This window comes from Phalacrocorax carbo, chromosome 12 (genome assembly GCF_963921805.1).
Source record: "Phalacrocorax carbo chromosome 12, bPhaCar2.1, whole genome shotgun sequence".
Classification (NCBI taxonomy): Eukaryota; Metazoa; Chordata; class Aves; order Suliformes; family Phalacrocoracidae; genus Phalacrocorax; species Phalacrocorax carbo.
The window spans coordinates 20035444-20060389 of record NC_087524.1 but is presented as its reverse complement, the minus strand read 5'-3'; the positions used below and the strand labels follow the sequence as shown (position 1 = coordinate 20060389).

The 24946-nt window shown below is 41.2% G+C and overlaps 1 protein-coding gene across 2 annotated transcripts in view; it reads left to right on the top strand.

Moving 5' to 3' along the window:
• ADAM12 (ADAM metallopeptidase domain 12) overlaps nucleotides 1-24946 on the top strand; it is a 191250-nt gene that overhangs the window by 153968 nt on the left and 12336 nt on the right. For both annotated transcript variants that reach the window (XM_064464375.1, XM_064464376.1), the window contains exons 12-18: nucleotides 3852-4029; nucleotides 8845-8934; nucleotides 10348-10543; nucleotides 17896-18004; nucleotides 18111-18309; nucleotides 20778-20855; nucleotides 23571-23679. In XM_064464375.1, the coding sequence (XP_064320445.1) occupies nucleotides 3852-4029; nucleotides 8845-8934; nucleotides 10348-10543; nucleotides 17896-18004; nucleotides 18111-18309; nucleotides 20778-20855; nucleotides 23571-23679 (959 nt within the window). The remainder of the gene's footprint in view (nucleotides 1-3851; nucleotides 4030-8844; nucleotides 8935-10347; nucleotides 10544-17895; nucleotides 18005-18110; nucleotides 18310-20777; nucleotides 20856-23570; nucleotides 23680-24946) is intronic.

The following is a 24946-nucleotide window of genomic DNA, read 5'->3' as shown; positions in this document are numbered from 1 at the left end:
TTTTATAGTTCATGCAAAAAAAAAGTCTATGCTGGGGAACACGGTGCTAGTACAAAGAACTCTCTATTCTTAAAAGGGACTTGACACAGAGATGATGCCACTTCACTTGGTTAATGAAAGGAGCCATCTAATACAGGCTAAATGCAAAACTACATAAAGGAAACTGGCATTTGAATGGCTTGAGTGCTTGAAATATAAATGAATGGGACAAGACCAGACCCTGTTTCTAAAGGAATCAATTACCAGGCATCCTCTTTCTACTGTGAAGCTCTCATTTGCAGGAGCAGTCAAAGCTATTTTTGCTGGGAAGTAGGATATTCGGTTGCTTGAGATTAAGCACATCTTTTAAGCACAAAGGAGACACTGAGGAATGCTGTGGATTCAAGAGGGGTAGAAAGACTCTGAAATTATTTTCCTTGCTGTAAACCCACTGAAGAGACTGGGCACGATTTGAGTTCTGTAGAGTTGTACCCACAGCCAGGAAGGTTTGACAAGATCCATTGTGTATTAAATCTACAGATTCAAACAGTATAGGAAATGTGTGGGCTATTCAGCGTCTTAGAACAGGAATTAGATTGGTCCAAAGTTTCCTTTCTCTTCCCAACTGTGGGAAAATAAGCTGTAAAAGAAAATGTCTTGATTGAAGGATAATGGAATATACTGATTGCTAATTAATTTTTTACCTCTGGAAGGTTCTCCAATGGCCTATATGAGCTGATAGCTGAGGGTTTTTCCAATACGATAAGTGTATGAGCTGCTGTAGAAAGCACAGATATCCCACTTCAGCATGTTCCTGAAGACCAGTCAAGGACTGACTTTACTGTGGAGACTCTATTACCTTCTCCCACCTAAAGGTAGCCCTTCCAGGTGAGGTCTGAAGCCTCTTAACAGGGTAGTGCAAGGAAGCTTGCTGTGTTTGTTCAGAGGATGAGTTTCTTTCACATGACCATCACTTTGTCATTTTTCACAAGCTCCAGATTCACTTAAACATTGTGCCTAATGCTACTGACATCTGATATCCATAGCTTCCCTTCCCATCTGCCAGGGATTTCATGCTTCTGATGAAACAGCTTTAAAATCGCAAAGACAGCCAAAATATAGCCTAAAAAAAAATCTCACTGATCAAATGTTGTGGCTGTTACATGGGATTTTTTTTTTTGTCAAAAAAAAATGAAGACTGGTTGTGTGTCAGAGTATCATGGTATCAAAGATCAATTACGTTTCCAATGAAATACCAACTGGCATCAATTGATGTGGGATCTTCTCTTGCATGGTGTGGTTACCCTTCAGTTGCTCTCTGTTTTCACATGTTGAGTTCATCTCTGGTTTTGGATTGCTTTATTTTGGGCTTACTTGGTAAAGAACAAGTATTTTCAGAAAATTTCCTCAAATAACATGTGCTGCACTGATGTCAGCTGAGGAAGTCAGCATCAGGAGCAGGAAAAACCAGAAGATGAATGGATCTCAGATCAAAATAGGAAACAGCTTGACGATCCTTTGGGAGGAAGCAGAAAACTCATTCACTAACAATGACATTATTTCACCTCTGGTACAGAGTGAGGATTCTGTTTTCCCAGTGATGGACAGACACATCTCACATTCATGCAAATGACCCTGGGCATTCACAGATACAAAGGAACAGCCATAAAATATTGACAGTTTGGACTGGTGAGCTATTCTCATGATCCGTGTGTGGCTGAGGCATATGGCACAAGGGAAAATGCACTGTTTGTGTCCCAGATTGATTTCAGTCTGTGTAAGGTATGGATGTCTCCCTGTCTCATCTCAGTGGATATCAAAGTAAATACATGTCACTGAAGTGAAGGATCTTGCCTGGATGATGCAGTATTCATTTATTCATACTTTGATGTAAGGATCATGTCTGATCAAGCACTCATATATTTTGCGCAGGCTTTATCAGTCAGATGTATCTGGGTTTCTTGAGTTTTTTCTGGTGTTCAAAAGTAGTGTATATCCCTCTACTTGTTCACAGTCACACACACAAAATTCTGAGGTTTGGGGGTTTTTTTCAGTCAAACTAAGAGTAGGGCAAGAGTTTGTAGTGCTCTGTCAAGAACATCTCCAATTGCCCAATAGAAAAGATTCAGTAGGAGGTTTCCCGAGTGCCTTTATTTTCTGTTCCATAACTCCAGGTACCTTCCCTCTTTTCCCTCGGGGCCCAGAGCTGCAGCCAACAGCCTGACTCCTACCTCATGCTATTCTGAAATTTCTTTATTTATCTTAGACTCTGTCATTTTGCCTAAGCATTGATATTTTCCAGAAATCAACTTTTAAAGTGGAGATGCCTATTAACTTCCTGAAGTCATACGTCAGTGAATCACAGAACTGTTTAGTTTAACTAGACAAGCCCTATAGTGATACATGAAAATTATTTTCTTCTTCAGAGTCATGTTTATGTTCTTTTCCAATGAGCTGGCTGTTTCATTGCAAAAGAATCTGTAAAAGAGGTAACTTTAAACAGGCACAAAATAAACTCTGTTCTGTAAGGTAGCCATAACCTTTCCAGATCCTAATTAACCTCCTCATGTCAGCAGAGGAAGCTCTATTGCATTTGTAATTGTCACACTTTTTTTTTTTTTATAATAGAAATGATCCCTTTCTGACACCTAGAGGCATCATCATTCACAAAGCAATGTTTTCATTTCAGGATATTAGAAACAACAGTAGGTTAATCGAAGTCTGAAGTTCAGCAGTGCAGAACTTACATCTATTATCTTGCTTGTCTGCAAAGATTATGCCCTAATAGCATGTGAGTGCTACAAAGCATTTAGTGAATAAAGCCCAGTCATTATCAGGTTGGCTCCCTGTGCTGCCAGAATGTTGAATGACTGCCGGACCACGGAGCTGCAGTGGCGAAGGTACCGCATCTTAGGGGAGACGCTGTTTTACAATTTGGTTGTGATCCAGAGCCAGCGAAACCATGTGCACGTCTCAGAGCGGAGAGGGCACGGCAGACTTTAGGACGTGACTCTGATGGCCGGATCCAGGTGCCGCTTTGTCTTCGTATCTGTGAATCAAACCCCAAACGTTCATTAGTAAAAATGGAATTAAGTCCTCTCACAGAAAAACACAAATTATCTGGTGATATTTGTACTGTAGTACCGGATCGTTCTGATAACCTCGTCCATGTGTTTGCCAAAAGAAATCGAAGCCGCTGTGTGCCTGCACAACAGGGCCAAATCCCCCTCTCAGCAGTGTGAATTCAAACTATGGGTATTTTCAGCAGTGTCTTTACAGTCACCCAGATTTAAAAGAAGAATTGTATTTGCTTTAATCATGCAGTTCCCAAGCTCGACTTTGATGAATTGCAGAAGCAGGCTTTTATCAAGTAACTCAGTGTTTTTCTCTTTTTTTTTTTTTTTCCTGAAAAGAGCAGCAGGTTTGCCATACTGCAGAGCAAGATGAATGAATTTGCCATTTGAGGCTGAACTTTCCAAGAAGGATTAGGGTGTTTTGCAGTCCTGTAAATTTGGGAATCCTTCTTACAAGCCCAGTATTTCTTTAGGCTTCTGATCAAACTTTGCCTTATAACTACATATGCAAAAGAGGGAGAAGGAATTCCAAGTGTGAACACTTCCAATCCTTAACAGCAGCTACAAATTTAAGTTAAAATGATGGAAATTCCCTTACTCATAGTTAGAAATTATTAAATGTTTTTTGGCACAATTTCCCAGTGAATTGCTATTTCTCAATCTTGTGTTAAAAGGTTAAAAGGCAATCTTGTTGTTAGCGCATAGGTGTCCTAAAAATTCACCAACGTGACAGGAGAGAGAAGTTTTCATCTGATAATACTAACTCCTTTTTTTGTCCCCCTGTATTTTTTCTTCTAGCTATCCGTTTCCCATGGTGTTCAGTAGTTGCAGTAGAAAGGACCTGGAAAACAGCCTGGAAAAAGGCGTAGGAATGTGTCTGTTTAACTTGCCTGAAGTCAAGGAGTCATTTGGTGGACAGAAGTGTGGGAATGGCTATGTGGAAGATGGAGAGGAGTGCGACTGCGGGGAGCCTGATGTAAGACACCACCCGAGAATTACTGCTCACCTCCCGTCTGCAGGTTTTTAACAGTAAAGACAAATCAGAATTGGTCTGGCATATTTAACGCTACTTGGTGTAGACCAAAACTCTCCCTTCGCTGCTTCTGTCTTATCAGCCTAAACCTCAGAGTCCCCAGAAATGCGGGAAGTTGCTGCTTGACTTGCATTTGAGTTGATAATGTTCAGGCAGGGCTTTAGTTACGAATGTGCTCGATTTGCCATTAGAGAACAAACTCTCTCATGGCTTGTCCAACAGACTAACCATGACTAACTGTCACGTTCCTAACAGCAAAAGTTACTTTAAGTTTTAGCTAATAAGATAAACTCAAATTTGTTAACATTTCTCAAATTTCTCAAGATACCAGACATTAATTGAAGGTTTGTTTCCATATGTAAGAAGCCACCCATATATTTATATTAATATAACTATAAATGCTTATATAAACATTAATATCACCTAGGTATTTTTTCACTGCAGCCAGCTTCAGTTTTTAGGTACAAGACCTTTCTCTCCTTCACTATGATATTTTTCTTTGCTGCTAGCCAGTTACCTTACTAACAGAAATAGCCTTTACTGCCTCCCCAAAAGATTGCAGCTACTTCAAAGTTCATTCCATTTGGTTTAGTGAATGTGCCAGAGGACAGCTCAGATCAGGAGGAGATAGGCAAAACCTGGGGGTCAAATAAGATCCGAGCTGACATCCTTATCCCTTTGGCTTCCCATGCTCATTGGCTGTATTGACCTTCTCTTGGATTATCTGAATTAAATACATCAGCAGATGAGAGATTTGTTTCCTGTGATAAATATGGTTCTGCAGACAAAATAGATCGGGGCAGTTAAAACAGCGAGATATTGCTGTATCCTGTCTATACAGTGCATTGGATTTACACAAGCATTAAGGATTTCCTGACAGTTCACTCATTCTTCAGGGTAACGAGGTTGGAGGAAGCAGGCTTATCTTCTTGTTTAAAGTCAATAGAGTGCAAGCAGCTAGCAAATGTCTTTCTAACCCAGTTATCTTTCTCATTTTCACTTTTGAATGTTAGCGATACCTTTTCAAGTCAAAGCCACTTAACATCAGCAGGCACTGACTTGATTTGTCTCTTCTTTCTGTGTTTTTCTTTTTTAATTATATTGGAAAACTGCAGCTTGGGCCCAAATAAATTAATTTGGAAATTACTGCTATAATCTGAGTCGTACCAGAAAACCCATTAGATCAGTTAATAATTTACTGCCCGGTCATTTGTACCAGCAGAGTTTTGTCAGTAGCGATGCAATATTTTATGGCATGGACAGCTGTACAACAACATAAATGTATTTTATCAGTGATCAGAATTAAATATCAGTCTGAATATGTAGGTGTGGGTGGCTGATAGGGATATTTCTCCTTTACTCTAAGGAAAATATTAGCCCATGTTGAGGTCTGTGCTCGCCGACGTTCCTTAGCAGGACAGCAATGGATTCATAAGGATGGAGAGCTGTGACTGTAGCACACCTCCCACCCTTCAGACAACTGGAAACACTAACGCCGTAGGAATAGTTTGACCACCTTCATCCACACCACTATGGTCTCGTGTGCATCAGGCACGGGTCGTCATCTTCAGTATAATAGATGCCGGCATGGCCACCACCAGGCCAAGAGTGTAAGACCTAACCAGGGACAATATTACCAATTAAGCTCCGTCTTCATTTTGGATTGCGTTACCAAAAGTGTCTGACATGCTACAGCGTCTCGGAAGGAGGGTTAGTGTAGCTTACACATGGAAAGACAGAAGAAGAGGAGGGGAAAAAAAATCATCCTTTGTCCCTGAGAACTGAAAGGTGACAAATGTGGCTAATTTTATAATGGGCTGCAAGGGGGATCAGCAAACTGCAGAGTGGTAAATCAGAAGTCAGACAAATTACTTCCAAATGTAATTAAGAGCTAGAGCCTGAACAGCTGTGACATGGCAGGGACCAGTCAACACAGCTTTTGTGCCAGGAAATCTTGTCTTGCAAACCTATCACAGTGCTCCGAAGGACTTAACAAGCGAATGGAAAGGAGCGATGCTGTTATTGCAGCCTGTTGGGAGTTCAGAGAGGCTTTAGGCTAAAGCCTTTCACCAAAGCCTCTTTAGGAGATTAAGCAGCTGTAGGATGAGAGAATATTGCAGGAGCAAAAATTGGGTTAAAAGATAGGAAATACAAGCAGGTATCGATCATCCATTTTATGCAGTGGAAGGAGATGTGTTGTGATGTATCCATGAGATGTGTCCTGGGGACTACACAGCTCAGCATACTCATAAACAGCCTGGGAAGAGGAATACTCTTGAATTTGCTGATGATATTAGTTAGGATGGTAGAGGTGAAAGCTGGTTGTGAAGAACTGCAGAGGAACCTTCTGAGACAGCTGGACTGGGCATTAAGATGAGAAATGGGATTCGGTGCAGAGTGATGTGCATTGCAAACATCACATATAAGATGACGGACTCTGAGCTGACTCTGGCCACGGAGGAACAAGACTTCATATGGCAATAAATAGTCTCATGAAAATGTCAGCTCAGTGCTCAAGAGTGGTCTAAAAGGTAAATAGGCTGTTAGAAATTACTAGGGAAGAGATAGGAAAACAAAACAAAGCACCAGTAGGCCTCTATAAATCTGCAGCATGCTGTGTCTGAAACTGCATGTGCAGCTTTTTCCTACCCCTCCCTGATCTCAGGAAGGATAAAGCAGAATGAAAAAGGCTGAAAAAAAAGCAGTAAGGAAGTTCAAAGTTTTCAAGGGGTTCTGGCAGGAAAAGAAGAAAACAAAGGAAGCTGATAAAATCGTGAGTGAAATGGAAAGAGTGAGCAGGGAGCAATTGCCCCCCAACAAGAACCGTGCACATGAAGTTGGAAAGTGGCAGGTTTCAAATGAGCAGAAGGAGCTGCTCCCCAGACTGCGTCTGATTACTTGCGTGATCCTTTCCACTGAACATTAGAGGTGCTAAAAATGTCCGTGGAGCTGAGGGAAAGCCAGGAGAGTAGGAAGGTATCATGTATGTGTGTTCACATTCTTGTCCTTAAGCATTTTCTGCTGGCTGCTGTCAGGGCGACGCAAGGCGAGAAGGGTTATAGGCTGGCCCAGTGTGGCCTATCTTGTGTTCTTAGAAAAGTGGGGTTGAAAACAAGATGTCCTGTCTACAGCATCCAACATCATGTAGGTGATGCTAGAATTGCTGTTGCGTTAGTCTGAGCTGCTCTGATGAGCCCAGGAGACTACACCAAGAAACCCGGCTCCCATCATTGCTGTTGTTACTAATAATAACTAATGATAATAAACTACAACACAGCAGTAGTTTAGGGTGGCAGCCTCCAGCCTCCGAAAGCCTTGTGAGCCTTTTCTGTTTGCTTGCCTATTTATGTTAAAACCATTCCTGACAATTTAATAGCTCGGGCACAAAAACTATTTACCAAGCTCATTCCCTACGATGAGTAATAAGTGAGTGAGCAATTGGAAATTTCAAAGGCTGCAGTAACATCATTCAAAGAGCTGTGTCTTTATCCCAAGCTGTCTGTGGAATGCCAATTGCTTTCCGTGGCTGGCTGGTGTAGGGCCAGATGATGGGGTATAGGAGCTGACTGTTTCAGAAGTGCCTTAATTGGGCTGACATTGCTTTCCTCCACCCTGCTTTTCTCAGATTGCTATTGAGGTGAATTTCTAAAATGTGCTTCTCTGCAGAGGAACGTTACTTCTTAAATACGGCAGCTGCACAGAAATATTTGTGTAGCCTGCTGCCTTCTGGCATGATCAAAAATAGGTGCAGGAAGTTGTTCCGCTGCTTCAGAGCCGCACAGTTAGCTTTGTATATTCAGGCAGATATTGTCTAAGAAAACAGAGAAATGCTGAGAATCATTTTGCTCTTTATTTGTGAGTGCAGTGGTAGCCCTATCTTCCAGTTGGAAAGCTTTACAAAAGCCAATAACGTAACAAGAGGCTGTGAACATCATTCTAACCCACTTATTTTTCCTGTGTTCCCTGTATTGTTAGTGATCCCTTGTTAAGTCAAACTGACTTAACACAGCTGAAGAGCAATTTTATCTGCTGCTATTTTTGTTAGAGAGCTGAGATTCCAGCGCAGCTGATGTAACTTGCAGCTTGTGAGCATAATCTTGGAAAAACAAACCCATTATTTTCTGAAACTTCTTACTAGCTCATTCTACAGAGAATAAAGTTTGCAAAAGCCCACACATGCCACCATCTAATCCGTAAGTGTGAAATTGGGATGTATCAGTTAGCGATAATGCAATTCATACTTTTCTCAAAGCTCTATTACTGGCATACCCTGATAAGAGATTACATGGAATAGTGTCATCATCTTTCTTTGCGGCAGCCACCAGCCTCCGTGCAATACAGAAGTTTGGTGAGCAGCTATCACAAAACAGAGAGCTGCGGTGGTGATGCTCAGGAGCTGTGACACGGGTCCTGGATCCTCGCAGGAGGCAATGGAACCACTGAACTCTTTTTTGTGGCACTAAACCATCACACTGCTGTGTCAGGATTGGTGTCGGTATACGTGAGTTGTTTGTGGTATTTGGGATTAGATCCATAGTTAGAATAAACCAGCCCTCCTCAATGGCTTCTCTGGTTTTACTGCAATTATTGTGCTTTTTGAATCTAAGGACAGTCAAGACTGTTTGGAACAAGTTGTAGAATTTCATGCGTAATTCGTTATTTCATGCCTAGATTTTCTTGGCGGAGCTATAGGCAGCCTCTTGATTTACAGCTTTCTGTGACTGAAATTTGTCTGCTCTAAATTTCTCCTCCCTCTAGGAATGTACAAACCGGTGCTGTAATGCAACTACCTGTACTTTGAAACCGGGAGCAGTGTGCGCACATGGACTTTGCTGCGAAGACTGCAAGGTGAACCGACAGAAGTGTTTCTTATCTGTGTGGGGTGGGAAGAACTCCATAATCTTCTCAACTGCAGAGCAGTAAGCAAGGGTGCAGACCAAGCAAATTGGTATCATTAAGCATTAAGACACTTGCATTTCGTGTAACCAATTAAAAAAATTCTCAGACTGTGACAGTTATTGAAGGATCAGATCAACAGACTTTTTTAATGGTGTCTGTGCTATTTGTAGCCACTTCATTTGCTCATGCAAAACCTCTTCTTCTTTCATGAACTTTTATATGCTTTGATTTTTTTCATGCTTATATGGATGTTGTGCTCTGGCAAGCAGTCATTAAATGCTGGACCCTCTTTTTATGGGATGACTCTTAAAATATTAATTCTGTCAACAGCATATATATTTTTAATGGCAGATCATCAGCTCTTGTGGACTCCTAACATGCGATGAAAAGCCAAGTTGCCGCAGGCATTTACCTTCTTGAATTCTCAGACCATGTCTTGCATATAGGCTAATAAAGCATTCAGCAAGTTTCCATTGTGTCTGTGGCAACCATCTGCCTGAAAGCTCAGTAGCAGCAAGCTATCAAAACAGCTAGCAAATGCTTTTTAGCAAAATCAATCTTCATGTCTTTTTGCTTTTTACCAAAGGCACTGGCTGCAGTTAAAATTCAGTGCTGCTCGCAGAGCACACCCATCTTTTGTGGTGGTTGTTGTTAAGTGAATGTTCGGCCTGGCACATTCCACCATTGCCTACCAGTTGCCTTCAGCTCTGAAAAAATGTAGCTATCGAGGGAAATCAGGACAGGACAGGAGCAGTTACATGGACTAGTTGTATAAGTAAGTAGAAGGAGATCTTGTTGCCCATGAGAGAGTGACATTTCCATGAGGAAATGCACCTCCGTCCTAGGAAGGTGTCAGGCAGATGAATCCCGAGTCGGGTGGGCTGGTGGCTCCGTGAGCTGTAACATGATGTTACGTGCTCAGCTGGCTGCCCTGGTCACTGCAGTGGTGTTGATATGGATTAACAGGTTTCTGATCTGACTTTTGGTCAGTGCTACAGAGCATCCTTTGTACAGGCCCAAACGGTTTCTCTGCCTGTGTGTTTAGGCGTGACTGCAGGAGGAACGCTGAAAACTCTGGTTCATATTTGGAAATGAACAAAAGGCTGGGATTACCTTCTGACCTGAGCCACGTGAGCCATGTGTGCAGCTGCAACTTCAGCTTGGCCCTCCTTCCTGCAAAACCCTTTGCAACCCATGTCAAATAAATATATTTAAAGAGCTGTGTAATGCTCATACTGTCCTCTGTGGTCAGTTGGTGCAGAGCCAGTGGAAAAAGCTGTTCATGCGCTGCATGGGTTATACCGCTGCATAACTCCTATTGATTGGAATTACAGCAGTTAAGGGCTTTTGTTTGTTTTGCAGTTAAAACCAGCGGGGATTTCTTGCAGAGAGTCAAGTAATTCCTGTGATCTGCCAGAGTTTTGCACAGGAGCCAGCCCTCACTGCCCAGCTAACGTGTACCTGCACGACGGGCACGCGTGCCACAGGGTGGACGGCTACTGCTACAACGGCATATGCCAGACCCACGAGCAGCAGTGTATCACCCTCTGGGGCCAAGGTGAGTCTGAGAACCAGGAGACCTGTTTAGGAGATAGACTTGAAAAAAAACAGTGTGTGATTATAGATGGATTTGGAGGAATTTTGTACAGAACCAATCTGTAACTATTCTTTTCTGAAATGGAGAACTGAATAATGAGGGAATCATTTTGTGATTCCTTTTATCCTTGATTTGCAGTCATGTTCATTTCTTGCAGCAGGAGGTAGAGAGCAACAGTAGCCAGGTTCATTCTGCAGTACTGCTGCAAATGGCTCTGTGAACTTAGACAAATCATTTAATACTGACTTGGTATGGCCTTATGTCATCCTACAAAGTGCTGAACGCTCTTGACAGGCTGAAATCGCACCCCTTTTCAGACTGGTATGTAAGCTTCCTTCTGTGCTCTAAATTGCTCATCTGTAAAACATACGTGATTGTCTACATCCCAAAATGGAGTTCAATATTTGGCATTAACATAAGATTTTTGTATCATTGTGTGTATTTTATTAATTGGTGTTACCCTGAAAACCTGCCTCCTGACAGTACTCTTGGCAGAGCATGCACTGAAGCAGAAGGAGATTTTACTCTCCCATGGGAATTTACTTACTTTTTGCAAAAAATCAAATAGCTTGAGTTCTTGGGTTATCCTAAACAGATGATATCCCAGGAAAGCTGTTCAGCTTTCTGTTATGTCCTGTGGCCCTTCCACTGAAATACAAGTATTAACTCAGCATTTTGCTATTGCCTCCAGTGTTCCTGGGGACAAGTCACGTTGCCTTCATCATCTCGCTTGCCCCCTCTCTCACATGGGAAAAAACACTTTGAACTCTAGATTTAATTATTTCTTTTAAACTAACATTTTCCACTCCCTTAGCCTCTTTCAATGCAGTATCTCTCTGTCTTGAACTCTGTTTCAAAACTTATGTATCGGGATAATGACACACAGATGTTTCCCTTGGTCAAAACTGTCATCAGAAACCTATTGAAGAATTTATCTGTTATCTTCACGGGGACTTGGGCCATTCAAAATTTTTGTTTTAAGTAGATCTGAAGAAACCATGACACTGACGCAGATAGGTTAGTTTGGTCATGTGGGTATAACAACACGTTAGAGAAGTTCCAGTTCAAAATTACACTCCCCATGTGGAACAAACCATGCAGCTGATATACTCTGAATCCCACTCGCATCATGGAGTTAATATGAGCTCATATAGGCATGTACAATTATAGCCTCCAGTCTTAGTCATACTGGGATTTTTAATCCCCTGGATATATTTTCGCTTGTATGAAGCAAAATCTCCTTATGAACCAGTTTCCCATGCCATGGAAAGTTACTCTCTAGGACTGTTAATAATTTCAGTCGCTGAGAAAAATTCAGCTAAAGGTCAGGGAGCTGAATTGCTGTAGCTCCCTTGCCAGGTCTGTTTCCTAACGCAGCATGTCCTCCAAACCCCCCGGGCTCCCCTAATTCTGTCTTTTCTTCCTTCTTGGAAGAATATCCAATATGGGCACCGCTGTGCATGGAGTCTCTTGTGGTCAAGGCTATGGGGGTCTGCTTATGAAAAAGATGACTTTGTTAAGAACAGAGGTCAAACAGACTTTAACTGGAATGCCCTTATTTGTCTTGGGAATACCCAAGGATAAAGATTTTGAAAGGGAAGATGAGCCATTACCAAACGTGAACTTCAAGGCTTGATTCTGATCACATTGTGGAAGTACAAATTAGAAATAGTGCCAGTAAAATAAACCTTCAAGCACTTTAGCAAATACGGTATGGGCAAAAACCAAGGCCTATGTTCTGGATTTAAAGACTAGGGATGTGAATACCCACCACTTGATCACATCTGGCTGGAGTATGAGCTGGCAGATACCGGGTGGAAGAGGTCTAGGTGGGCCACAGAGTTGGAAAAATATCATGGCACAGATAAAAAAACTTTCCTTCCAGCCTTGCTTGCAGCAGAAAGAGAGACTTGACATTCTAAGATGTTGTCTCTGGACATCGTCTCAAAAAGAAACACTTGAACCTTTTACCAGACTATTGCAATTGATTAAAATTGGTTTTAACAACTGCATGTGTTGGAGTGGAGTGAAGGAGTAGTTGTGTGGTTTCTAAAACAAAAAATTCTATACTGTAAAAAGAAAACAGATCATAATTCATTTATATTAATTCCTTTTTCCTTCTTCCCAGTAGGAGAAAGCCATGCAGAAAAAAAATACAATGACTTTTCTTTAAATAATATTCAGTATATTGAATTCCTTATCAGTGTCTTCTTTTGTATATCTTTCTTTATTCATCAGGTCACAGCTGTCCAGTAGCCTAATGATAAACATCAATCTTCCTATTTTTAGATCTAGCTACAAAAAATGATGAGCATTGTCGGAGCTTGTTTACTTTAGGCTGAGCAATAGCAACCTTTTTCCAGAAAGAACTACTTGCATTTTCTTGGGATATTTTTTTACTTTCAACAGATAAATTCAAATCAAATAGAGGAATATGTTTTGCTAATCCCTATCTGCAATAGCGTGGAAAGCTTGGTGTGAAAGAGGGGAGAGGCACCTGGGAACAGTCTCTGAAAACAGCCATAAATTCCTCTTAAAGATGAAGTTCATTCCCAGAACACGCAAATTTCTCTACTCTCTCTCTCTCACCTTAATTCATGTCATTTTTCTCCTTAAGGAGCAACATGTATGAATTGCTTGTGACCTTTTCAGTTTCATATTCAAAAATACCAAATCGCACTGACCGGACCTATTGACCGTAGTGTGACTGAAAGATGCAGCGATAGAAATGCATCTGTGTCACGCCTGGTACTCCACTGGCATTTTCTGAGAGCAACCAGATACGTAGATAAAGCTACTTAAGAGAGAGAAATTATTAATTACCAAGAAATAGATGATTCTCAGCTTTAGACCCATGGCTTTTTCTACATTGACAAGAAAATGATTCTTTAGGGAAGGAAAGGAGCTATTTGTGAGTTTGTTTTCCTGCTTTTGCCTGAGAAGTAAAAGAGAAATGTTTTTGGGGAGCCAATGGGATGCAATGACTTAAAAATTAGAACATAATTAAATTTCTTGCATAGACATGGCCAATTGTTTAGGCAGGAACAACCTTGATTTCATGTCAGTATTTGTTACAAAGGCCTGTCACGGGTGTAAGAGCTTTGCAGTGTTTTCCAGGTACAACCCTATAGGCAAAATTCATGGGCTTCACATCTAATGGCTGACCAAACCATCGGTAACTGGTTTTTGCAAAAATTTTAATTTATCCAAGCACAGTAAAGGTTTGAATTCAGTAAAATCAAACTGTTTTGATCATCACATATTTATATCCAGGCCTTTTGTTTTGGAGATGTGAAAGGCATTAAGCCATATTCTCATACTCCTCAAATGCAAAAAATAACAGCTCAACCCCATCTCACTCTTGCACAGACTTACAGCAGGGATCACCAAGATGAAGAGAGAGGCCAAGGGGAGCTTGTGGAAAGTTTGCTTTGCATCACCAGTGCAGTAAGGCAAACTTAATGAGATATAAAATCCAGGTGCAAATCACGTAGCAGCGATCTGTATTTTTGTGCTTCTATTTATTTATACAGTTGTTCGTGGTGATAGCTGGCACGGCCTGAGCAACAGAACTCCAGTCTGTTACTTGGAGATTGGTTTTTTTTCGCCTCCACACTCATAAACACTGTATAATTCTTTTTAAAATAAGTCTTCAGGCAATGTTGGGAACTGAACTGAAATACCTTTCTTTTCCACTGTCAGCCGGGTAACGGGGGTTTCTCTGTTCTTGGAATCAGCACCATGGTCAGAAATTTCTTTCTTCTCTTTTGGGAGACCGTGACGGTATTCTCTCATTGCAGCAGGTCTTGCACTGATTTGAAATGACACAGCGTTTCTGTATCACTTCCAAAGCATAGAGCAGCTCTTTTTTTTTTTTTTTTTTTTTAACCATATAGGGAAGAAATGGGCTCATCAATATATAGGTTTGGAGGAAAAAAATAAAAAGTCTCCTGGCTGACAACTGCAGTGGTGAGCTTTGACCTTCTGCAGCCTCAAATGGCTGATTTAATCCCTTGAGTAAGGGACTGGCTTGGAAAGGCTGACAGGACCTTATTTACAGGGTCATGATACTATAATTATGAATAGCAAAGTGAAATAAGCTCTGCTCATCCAGCTCAAAGCACTTAGTAACCAGTGCAAATCTTTCACAAATCGTTTTGCCTTTGCCTGTAGAGGTAGCAAAATAGAGAAAGGCAAGACTTTCTGCTTCAGTTTATATGGTCCAATCATGATAAATGGGTTTCCTGCAGAAACACAACATTACAATTCTCTTCCTTAGGCATCCTCTGAAAACCTCCTTTTAACTTGGTAGCTCCATCTGTTCAGCTTCTTATACTCTGATATATTTTAATCTATGAAAAAGTCCAAATATTGTGAGAAACCAGTCAGGAGAGGGAACAGCCATCTGAATCCCAAACAACAGCGCGCTTTGGTTTGATACCAAAGATAGAAATTGAAGCTAGATTTTGGTTTCCAAGCTGCAGATGATCATTGGGTACCAGGTGTTTTCATACACAGACTGCTCCGAGCCTGGCAGGGGAGCATTTTTTTGTACTCCATGAGATCTGTTTTCTTGTCAAGTATTATTGGTTGGAGTTAAATCTCACTGTCTAAGCCCTGCAAGGATGCTGCAGATGTGTTCTTCTTCCTGCAGGCTGCTTTCCATCATGTGTAACACACTTGACTTCTACATTCAAAAAAAAACCAACTAAACAAAAAAAGTTCCACCAGGTGAAAGAGGAAGATAAATACCTTAAACTGCCTTCGTATTTCAGAGCAGCCTTTCTCCCTTTAACACCGATTTTTTAATAAGTATTCATTAGGTCACTTACAGTCAAAGCACAGGACATGAGCATTCATTTTGCTTTTGGCAGCTTTTGGAGCCACACGCCACCCTGGGGAAAGTGTGTCTGTGCTCTGGGCTGCTGCTGACGCGTCTCCAAGGAAGCCTCCTGTCACTGCAACGATGTGCCGTTGGCTGAACTAGGGGCACTAGGCTCCCGGCCAAGAGAAAACGAGACCCATAGCAATTGCGTATGATTGTGGTAGATGGGTTGGGGGGGCTTAAATTCTTTTGGCGAGGTAGATCTGAGCAAGTTGGCCTTCACAGATGTGGGGAAAAAAGCAGTTTTACTTGGCCTCTTGCTTGTAGCAGTTTTCCTTCCCTCCCCTTCCCTTCTAAAGCTGGCATAGTATATGCACATGTTAATGTTTGTGTCAAGCTGAATAGTTAATGTGCCTGCCCGGGAAAGATGAGGGGGAATCTACATGCTGAAAATGGAAATTTTACTTTTGCTTTTTGCACAGTGCCTTGTCTGGAAGCTTTCATTGATTTTTTTTATTATTGCTTGTGGTTTAATGAAAAGAAGTGAAAGAATCCTGTGTGAGTCCCTTTTAATAGTTCCAGATTTGAGAAATATTCTGAACTCAGCAAGCTTGATCGTAATCTTCCAAAGAATTGCAAGCTCTTGTCCTGCTCTCCAGGGAACCAGCAACTCATATTCTATTCCTTCTGTGCCTTTCTTTCTGAGTTTTCCAGTTTCAGTATGTAAAAATGTTAGAAGGAAAAGAGGGTGCCATCTTAAGCCTCTTTATATTACATTTCAATATTTTGTGCTTAATAGTGTTAGATTGCTGTTCAGCAGTATAGAGTATTAGTCAAGCTCCTGACTGTGAAATGCAGATAATTAATTGAGGCTTTAATCTTTGAGTTATTAGTGGAAAGATCCTCACTAAGTGGAATTTTTACAATCATACTTGTATTTTCTTCTCCAGGAATTTGAGCCCCTTTTGTTTTTTTAAACCTTCTTCCTCTTTGAAGGAATCTTTAGGATGGTTTAAATAAACAATACATTTTACCCACAGTTAGAGGCATACACACTTGGAAGTGGCTCAAAACACTTGAAAAAATGTAACATTAACTCAGATGTTCTGTCTCTGTTAAAGGTCAAGGAACACTGTAGAAATGGTATATTCTCAGCCTTCAGGCTATCTCATCATTTGTTGCAGGTTCTTTTTGTTTTAGTTTGGCTGATCTATCAAAAGTACAAAAATGTGTCTAGCAGATACCTGTTAAGAGCTTTAGTCAGTGTATTTCCTTACGGCCTCATCTCCTAAAGCAAGGCTGTCTATTGGAGTAGTTGAAATGTTGGCAATTACTTGATTGCGCTATTAATTATCTTCATGGAAAGAAAATACGGGGTAGTAAAGGGCCCTAGCAAGGGGCCTCTTAATCTTCCAAAGAGCAGCAATTATTAGCTGGAAATACAAGCCACACTTCACATTAGAACAAAGGGATTACATTCCAATACATGGACTAATTAATCATTGCAACAGTCAAGCCAGGGAAGTAGCTCCTCCATCTCCTAGACGTTTCAGACGAATGCATGTAACTTCCCCTGGAAGAAATTCAATACTTGGTCATAATCTGGGAAAAAATGGACAGGAGACTGTCTGTATAAGACATTAGAATAGATGTTCTAACAGTACCTTTTAACTTCTAAAAGGTAGGGATGAGTAATCTGTCTGCAGAAACGTTTCCAGTACTACTACTATTAGGGAAGTTCCTTTGCTGTTAGGACATGTCTCCATCATAAAAGGCTATGGTGGATAAGAACCAGATGCTGCCTGTCCTCCCAGATTCCTACCTCTACCACCATGGTAGAAATGACCCTTCTTTCAAGTCAGTCTTTCTTCTCAGGAGTAAAGTTGCTGAGGATTAAGGTGAGGATGGGTTCTCATCTCCCCCATACATTAGCTTGAGGTAACGGCAGCATATTCTCTTCACCACGTCACGTGTTCGTGTTTTTACAATCACATAGCACTCTAGTTTGCAACTGGATTTTTTCTGGTTTCTTGTTGTTCTGAATTGCACTTTAAAAGGCCTTTCTTGAAAAGTATTTTCTTTGGCTTCAGCTCTTGGGCTTTCCCTAGAATCATGTGGGCTCCTGTAAAAAGAAGGGAGTTAACTTACCAGCTGGCCTTTGTCTTTCTTCACCAAACTGGATTTGGCATTTGCTAAAAGTTTTTGTGTCCTAGGAGGATTCACAAGAGGGATATCATCTAGAGAAATTCTGAAAGATAATGTGTTCTGCATTGTCTATTGCTCAGCATTGCCAAGAGAGACAAAAAACAGTGGAAACCCCCCACATTTAGGCTCTTCAATTAGCATGCTGATCCAGCACGACTGTTTTGTTGCGCTTCATCATTATGCAGATCACATCTCACCTTCCCCTAAAGCTTCAGTGGAGCTCAAAGAAAATTATTAAAAACACCTTGTATGAGATGAAAGTTCTGATTAGGTTTTGTTTCAGGTGCGAAACCTGCTCCTGGGATCTGCTTCGAGAGAGTCAATTCTGCAGGTGATCCTTACGGCAACTGTGGGAAAGACTCCAAGAGCTCCTTTGCTAAATGTGAACCCAGGTAGGGTCTGTCCCTACAAACATAGGAACAGATACGAGGGTGGTGGGAGAAGGCTTATAATATTTAAAATTATTTAATTAATTTTGGTTTTGTTTATTTCCTTCAGAGATGCTAAATGTGGAAAAATTCAGTGTCAAGGGGGAGCAAATCGACCTGTAATTGGTACCAATGCTGTTTCCATAGAAACGAATATCCCACTTCAGGAAGGTGGCAAGATTCTGTGTCGTGGTACCCACGTGTATTTGGGTGACGATATGCCCGATCCTGGTCTTGTGCTGTCAGGAACCAAGTGTGAAGACGGAAAAGTAAGGTTCTGAAATACTTCCAGACAGGGAGAAGGTCACTACCCTCGTGCTGCAGAGTACTTTGTACTAAACTGGTCTTTGCTTTGGGATGTTTTTTCCACCCCCCACAAAAGAATTGTTTCTCAGGCTCACACTGAATCAGATTTTTACTCCTTCCTTCTTTTGGCCACTGTTCTGGATTGCAGATTTGCAGATGCAATGCAAGTCGCTGAAGTTTATAACTGATTTTCTGAGGACAGTCCCGAGTATCTGTCCATGTAGGCTAGAGGTTTTCTGCAAAGTAAGTACAGCAAAACACCTTACAGGATAGTTAATGAGCTTCTGAAGAGTTCAATGTATTCACTTTCCCAGTGCCTGTAGCGTTGCAAAATTGCCATTAACTTTGCTTTAGGTTTCAAAATGTATTCTATCTGCTGATTATGGTTCCCCCTGCTTTTATTTTTCCTGCAGGAAAAGCTCGCTCCCTATGCACTATTAGAAAAATATAAACCCATTGACGTTCAGGCGCCAAAACTGATTTTTGTACTTTGTGAATTATTGGATGTGAATGTAGTCCAAATTTCATATGGCTGTTTTATTCTTAGTTTTTCTTCTGTGAGAAAAGGAACAGAGAAAGATGGGAGGCAGCCATGAGTTTACAGGGGGGCAGGAATGGAAAAGAGTCCAAGAACTATTGAAATGAAGAAGGTTTCTGTACCCTCGGTGGATTATTTGCAAAAAGAAAAACAAAAGAAAGTGCTTTGATAATTTCTGGTAAATTCAAGTAAGCCTCTGAATTTCTGAATACTTTTGAATTACATTGGATTATCACACTGCATTGGGAACAGGTTTAAAATACATCCCTAGTGAAACTACAGTTCTATTACAGGAAAACAACCCTTACAACATTTCTAAGTCAATCTGTTCTAAAATGCCTTTTCAAAGAAATTTCAATGCTGGGAAAGCACCCCATTATGTTTTACTAATGAGTATTTAATTTTTCTAATCTATCTAATCATACACATGCATACTATAGAATACAGAGGCTAATACTTACGAAATTGTATGTTTTACTTTGAGGACATTAGTGCATTTGTATTATGGATTAAGAATATGAATTTAAATATTCTTGAGTTCTCTAAGCTGAAGCTACACAATTTGAAATGCAGCCATTTTAATGTGATCAAAATTCTGTGCGCTACTGCACTATGAATATTTGAATTGTGAATACTGCTGTAATCAGACCATATTCTCTACATGCGTGCATGTTGATGCCAATTCACTCTAATTTCCTTTCCATTTTTCCTTCTCCCGAGGGGATAAGTGCCCTGATTAAGCACCCCTGTCGTCTCCTTCAACACTATTCCCTGCTTAATGCTAATTATTGTGACTGACTTTTAGTACTACTGAACTGAACTGCAGTTAAACATGACCAAAATTGTGTAGTGATTTTTTTTCTACTTTTTTTTTCTTTTTGGTCAATGTAGCACAGTAACAGTTATTCCAGTCCTAATTTCTTCTTTTTTCAGTTTTGAGTAGAATAACTTCTCCTTACTGACATCTTCATCAGTCATTTGATTGTTTGATGGTATTATTCAATGGTACTAGTCTTGCTTTACCTCAGTTTTCAGCTATATTGGCAGATTAAACTTTACCCATAATAACTGGAAAACAAAATGTTTGAATTTTATTATTTTGCATAGGCCATTTGCTTAGGTCCTTTTCCTGTAAGATTATTATTATTACACTTTAAATAGAGTTGGTTAATATTTGACACCAAAAAAATTGTTTAGCTTGGGAAAACTCTTCGAAAAGTCTCAGTTTTGCTGCAGAACAATGATGAGCCCATATATATTAATGACCTCAGTTAAATATTCAGGCTGTCCTGGGTCCAAGTTCTGTACTAGCATGAAAACGTATTGCACGACTGACGTAAACAGCACTATGCTAATTGACACCACGAGGGGACCTGAACCTTTCCTTGAGGAATCATCTGCTGCTGTGGAGACATGAAAAACGCAGCCAGATGAGGTACCTGGAAGAATCCTGCTCAATGCATTCCTAGTCCTGAAAAAATGCAGATTACTGGGGTTTTTAATTGGCTTAAAAAAAACCCCAAACCCCAGCGGCTCACCACCAGTTCCACTTCAGTGAAACTGTGAGTGTTTATTTACACAAGCTCAGCATATCGACCAAGTATGAGCTATGTCTGCAATTCAGTGTTGGCCAGGATGCCAACCGAGAGCTGAACACAGCTTCCACAGATCTGGACCTAAAAGACTTACAAAGGCATAAGAAGGCAACAACACCTAATTCTGGGGTCCTTGTCTTTTTGTCGCTGTAGCGTGGTCACCTCAGCACGTGCACTGGGAAATCTTTAGCTGCTAAAGAACCACAGATGGATGAGCAGACGTACGGAGAGGGATGCGGTGCCTTGTGAGCACCAGCCGTTCTGTCCCTATTAAAACTCCTTTTCTCTTGTTTTGCAGATTTGCCTTAATCGCCGGTGCCAGAATACAAGTGTTTTTGGTGTACATAAATGTGCGATGAAGTGCCACGGACGTGGAGTAAGCATTATAGGAACGCTTTTTTTCCCAATCAGTCAATAAACTCTGGACAAGAAATCACTTTATGTAATAGATTTGGGTCTGTGATTGTAATACGTGTCAAAGACACTGCAGTACTTTTTTATTAGCTATTTCCATTTCCAGCGTCCCATACATGAACTGCAAGAGATGAAATTATTTATATTTAACAAAGAAATATTTATCAAGTAGTAATTATCTTGTTCTTAATTAACAGGCTGGGTGAAAAGGAATTTTGTCATCTTCAAAGCAGTTTGAAGTCTAACCTTCTTTCCTGAAGAATTCTCATTAACATTTAAAAAAATACAGTTTCTATGTGGATACAGAGAAGTTAAAATACGCATTTGAATTGAGAGTCAAACGGAAAAACATTGTCAAAAGTATTAAAGTAAAACCATATTGATGAGTTTCATGGTATGAAAGTGGTGGAGGATGAAAAAGTGGATGATATCAGTTAATAATATCAAAATGTTTTGAAACCTAGTTTATATTATGAAAATGTTAATTATGTCAAGCAATGCCCTGATTTGCCAATGATCTGTTTGTTTCTGTGAAAAGCTGTGGCAACAACATTGGAGGACCCGCAGGAAATTCTCTGTCCTCTCCTGAGAAGAGATTTTAATTTGCTTTAACTTATTTTATCATCCTGCATTTGAAAAACTGTGCAGTGTTGATGGTGCTGCACGTTACTGCGCTGGAACGAGCGCCAGCTTAGACTGGCATCTTTATGTCTGTACGATGGGGAATAGCCTCAGTAGCAAAAAATAACCTCATGCAATTGTGGACTGGAGCTCCTGTAGCACTTTAATTTAAAAAATAGTGCTTAACAACTGATATTTTTAATTACCTTGCCGTCTTTGAAAAATAAATCTTTTGGGTTTCTTTGCATTTTACATGACCACAGCCAGTCTAGGTTATGTGAATGATATTTTAATACTCTGCAGACACAGCCAGTATAGTCTTTCAGAAAGTCTGCCAGCTGACCTTGCCAGAAAAATACATATTTGCAAACTCCTGTGAACTACCTAGTGTCTTACTGAGAAACCCATTTATTCATCTGCTGTGTGGTTTCTCTGCGGTGGTGGTAGATCAGTGATGATCAGTGTTAGCACAGGATTTAGGACCATATTGACATCCAGCCCTAAGCCCAGACAATTATTTAAAAATCAGTTTGAGCAGCTACATGTGACCTTGCCATCTCTGCCCTGTGCAACGAACTTTTTGGCCTGTTCAGTTCACGTATGCTGTCAATACAGCATGGAGCTTTGGCCTCTGTATTAGTCACATAGCCACTGCTCGGGTGGTAGCAAAAGGAAATAAAAAGCAGCCCTTCTTCTGATGGGTGTTTGGGACTCTGGGACCTCCTGAGAAAAAAGCCACGAGTCTACCGGCTCCTTCTGCTCTGTGCAGCGGGAACAGGCTGATGTTAATAAGGAACTTGTGGCCAGCAGGGCAAGGGAGGTTCTCCTCCCCTCTGCTCCACCCCAGTGAGGCCACACCTGCAGTGCTGCGTCCAGTTCTGGGACCCCCAGTTCAAGAAGGACACGGAACTGCTCGAGCAAGTCCAGCAGAGAGCTATGATGATGCTCAGGGGGCTGGAGCATCTCCCTTGTGAGGAAAGGCTGAGACACCTGGGTCTGTTCAGCCTGGAGAAGAGAAGGCTGAGGGGGGATCTCATCAGTGCTTATAAATATCTAAAGGGTGGGTGTCAGGAGGACGGGGCCGGGCTCTTTTCAGTGGTGCCCAGCGACAGGCCAAGGGGCAACGGGCACAAGCTGGAACACGGGAAGTTCCCCCTGAACATGAGGACAAACCCCTTCCCTGTGCGGGTGCCAGAGCAGGGGCACAGGCTGCCCAGAGAGGCTGTGGGGTCCCTTCCCTGGAGACATTCACCCCCTGCCTGGACGCGGCCCTGTGCCCCTGCTCTGGGGGTGCCTGCTCACGCAGGGGTGGGACGGGGTGAGCTCCAGGGGGCCCTGCCAACCCCCGCCATTCTGTGAGTCTGTGACTTTGGAGCTCTCTTGTTCTGCAGGGAGCATTTGGTAAATCAGGTCTTGCTAGTTGTTCCTTAACTCGGATTAAAACCACCAGACCACTGAGGACCGTATCTTTATAGACAGTACAGGTGTGAAATCAAAGGGAGGGTTTACCCATCCCTGATTCCAGTTTCACTTGCTCTTCCAGTAACTGCTTCATCTTAGAGCTGGGGGATCTGAGCAGCGGAAAAATCAGTATGCAGGCTAGTGCAAGCCCTTGATGGATAGGAGTGTTCAAGTGGGCTGACAAAGCTTTACAGCCTTAACAGCGTAGAGAGACTCCTGTTCCTGTGAGGGCAGAAGGAACAGAAGTTAGAAAGCAGATAATGTTGCTGCTGGAGGCAAAGAGAGAATAAGACTTAAGAGTTGTGTGATTATCCTTACATTATTGAAGCTGTCAGCTGGTGCAACTCAAACGATTACCTGCCAAATAAATAATGCTTTTTTTAGGAATCTGTTGCTCTGTGGTGTCTTGCACTCAGAGTTGCTCTACGCCATCTTAGCTGTGCCAGTAGGTGGATACCAGTACATCCCTTTCCTTCTATAAGTTTTATTTCTTTCAGATGTCTCGCCATCTGATTAGGAGGCCTTATCAGCCACTGCTGGTCTCGGATGTATAGGGGAATCTTTTTCACGTTAGGTCATTTGTCTTGTTTTGCAGGTCTGCAACAATAAAAAGAACTGTCACTGCGAGGCCGACTGGGCCCCTCCCTACTGTGACAAGCCAGGGTTTGGTGGCAGCATGGACAGCGGGCCAATTAGGCAAGCCGGTTAGTAGTAATTCCTGCTTTACTTCTTGTTGCCGTGATAAAGAGTGGAAATACAAAGTGTCATCTTGTAAGCAATGACCTTATGAGACCGGGAAATAAGTCAGTAAATCAAACAGCTTAATCCAAACACATTGGCAACAACTTGAAAATTTAGGGAAGCAAAACCAAGGCTAGCTGAGTACATCAATTTTCTTGTATAACTAAAGGCACGGTGGTCCTGGTGGGTCCTTTCTATGCCTTTATTTTTGCCTTTCTTTTTGCTTTTCTTTTTTCTTCAAGATGCATGGTCGTGTTTAGCAGCTGACTGCAATAAGTAGGAAATAGCATTGATTTAAGCCGAGGATGAGGAGCTAACTCCCACACTTGAGCTAATCCTGTTGCCATGGTAGACGAACGTTGCAGTACTCTTGGATTCACCTTGAGATATGGCAAGCTCCAGTGTTCTCCACTGAGTGCATCAGGATAGAACACATTATTGTACACATAACCTGCTTCTGTCGTTATGTGCCTAATGAAGAGTGGATATTGCAATGATTATAAATACAAAATTAGTGCATAATCCAAAATTTATTTGCTATTGTGCTTTTTAAGGAGGATCTTCTGTATTGTGGAAAAGAGCAGATTTCTGATCAGACCAAACAGAAGCTACATTTTACAGATAACTTCCACACATTTACCAGAAGTTACCCTCACGTATGATAGTCGTAGGAGACGCACATTTTCTGTAATTTGTATTTCAATTCCCCCTTGTTCAGTCTGCAGAACATTGGCTATAGTATCTTAGTTCACCTTTGGCCAACCTCAGAAGCAATTATTTCTACACATTATGAATTTTATAGGATTTGGTGATCATCACGTGCCATTTTTTCTCCAGAGTACTGTAACATTAGTGATTTCCACAGAGATGTTTCTGAGTTAGGTCTGAGCAAGGGACAGGACAAGCATCTACTCACATACACATATGTAAATGAAAACTCGCTGCAAAATGATCTGCATGTTTTTCTATGAATAATGCTATTCAAAACCAAAATGGATTGTATTCTCTACATGCCAGATCCTGCTACGAATTGTAATACTGGATTTATGACATGGTCATTTCCATGACAAAGCTTCACATTATGATTTCACTGTTGAAAGATCTTTTATTTTTTTTAAGTACCTACCAGTTGGTAAGATAGCAATGAAAATGCGCTCAGGCACTGAACAAGTGTGATTACTTGTGTGTTAAATGTTTTCTTTTAAGATTTGCTCTAAAGCATCACAGTCT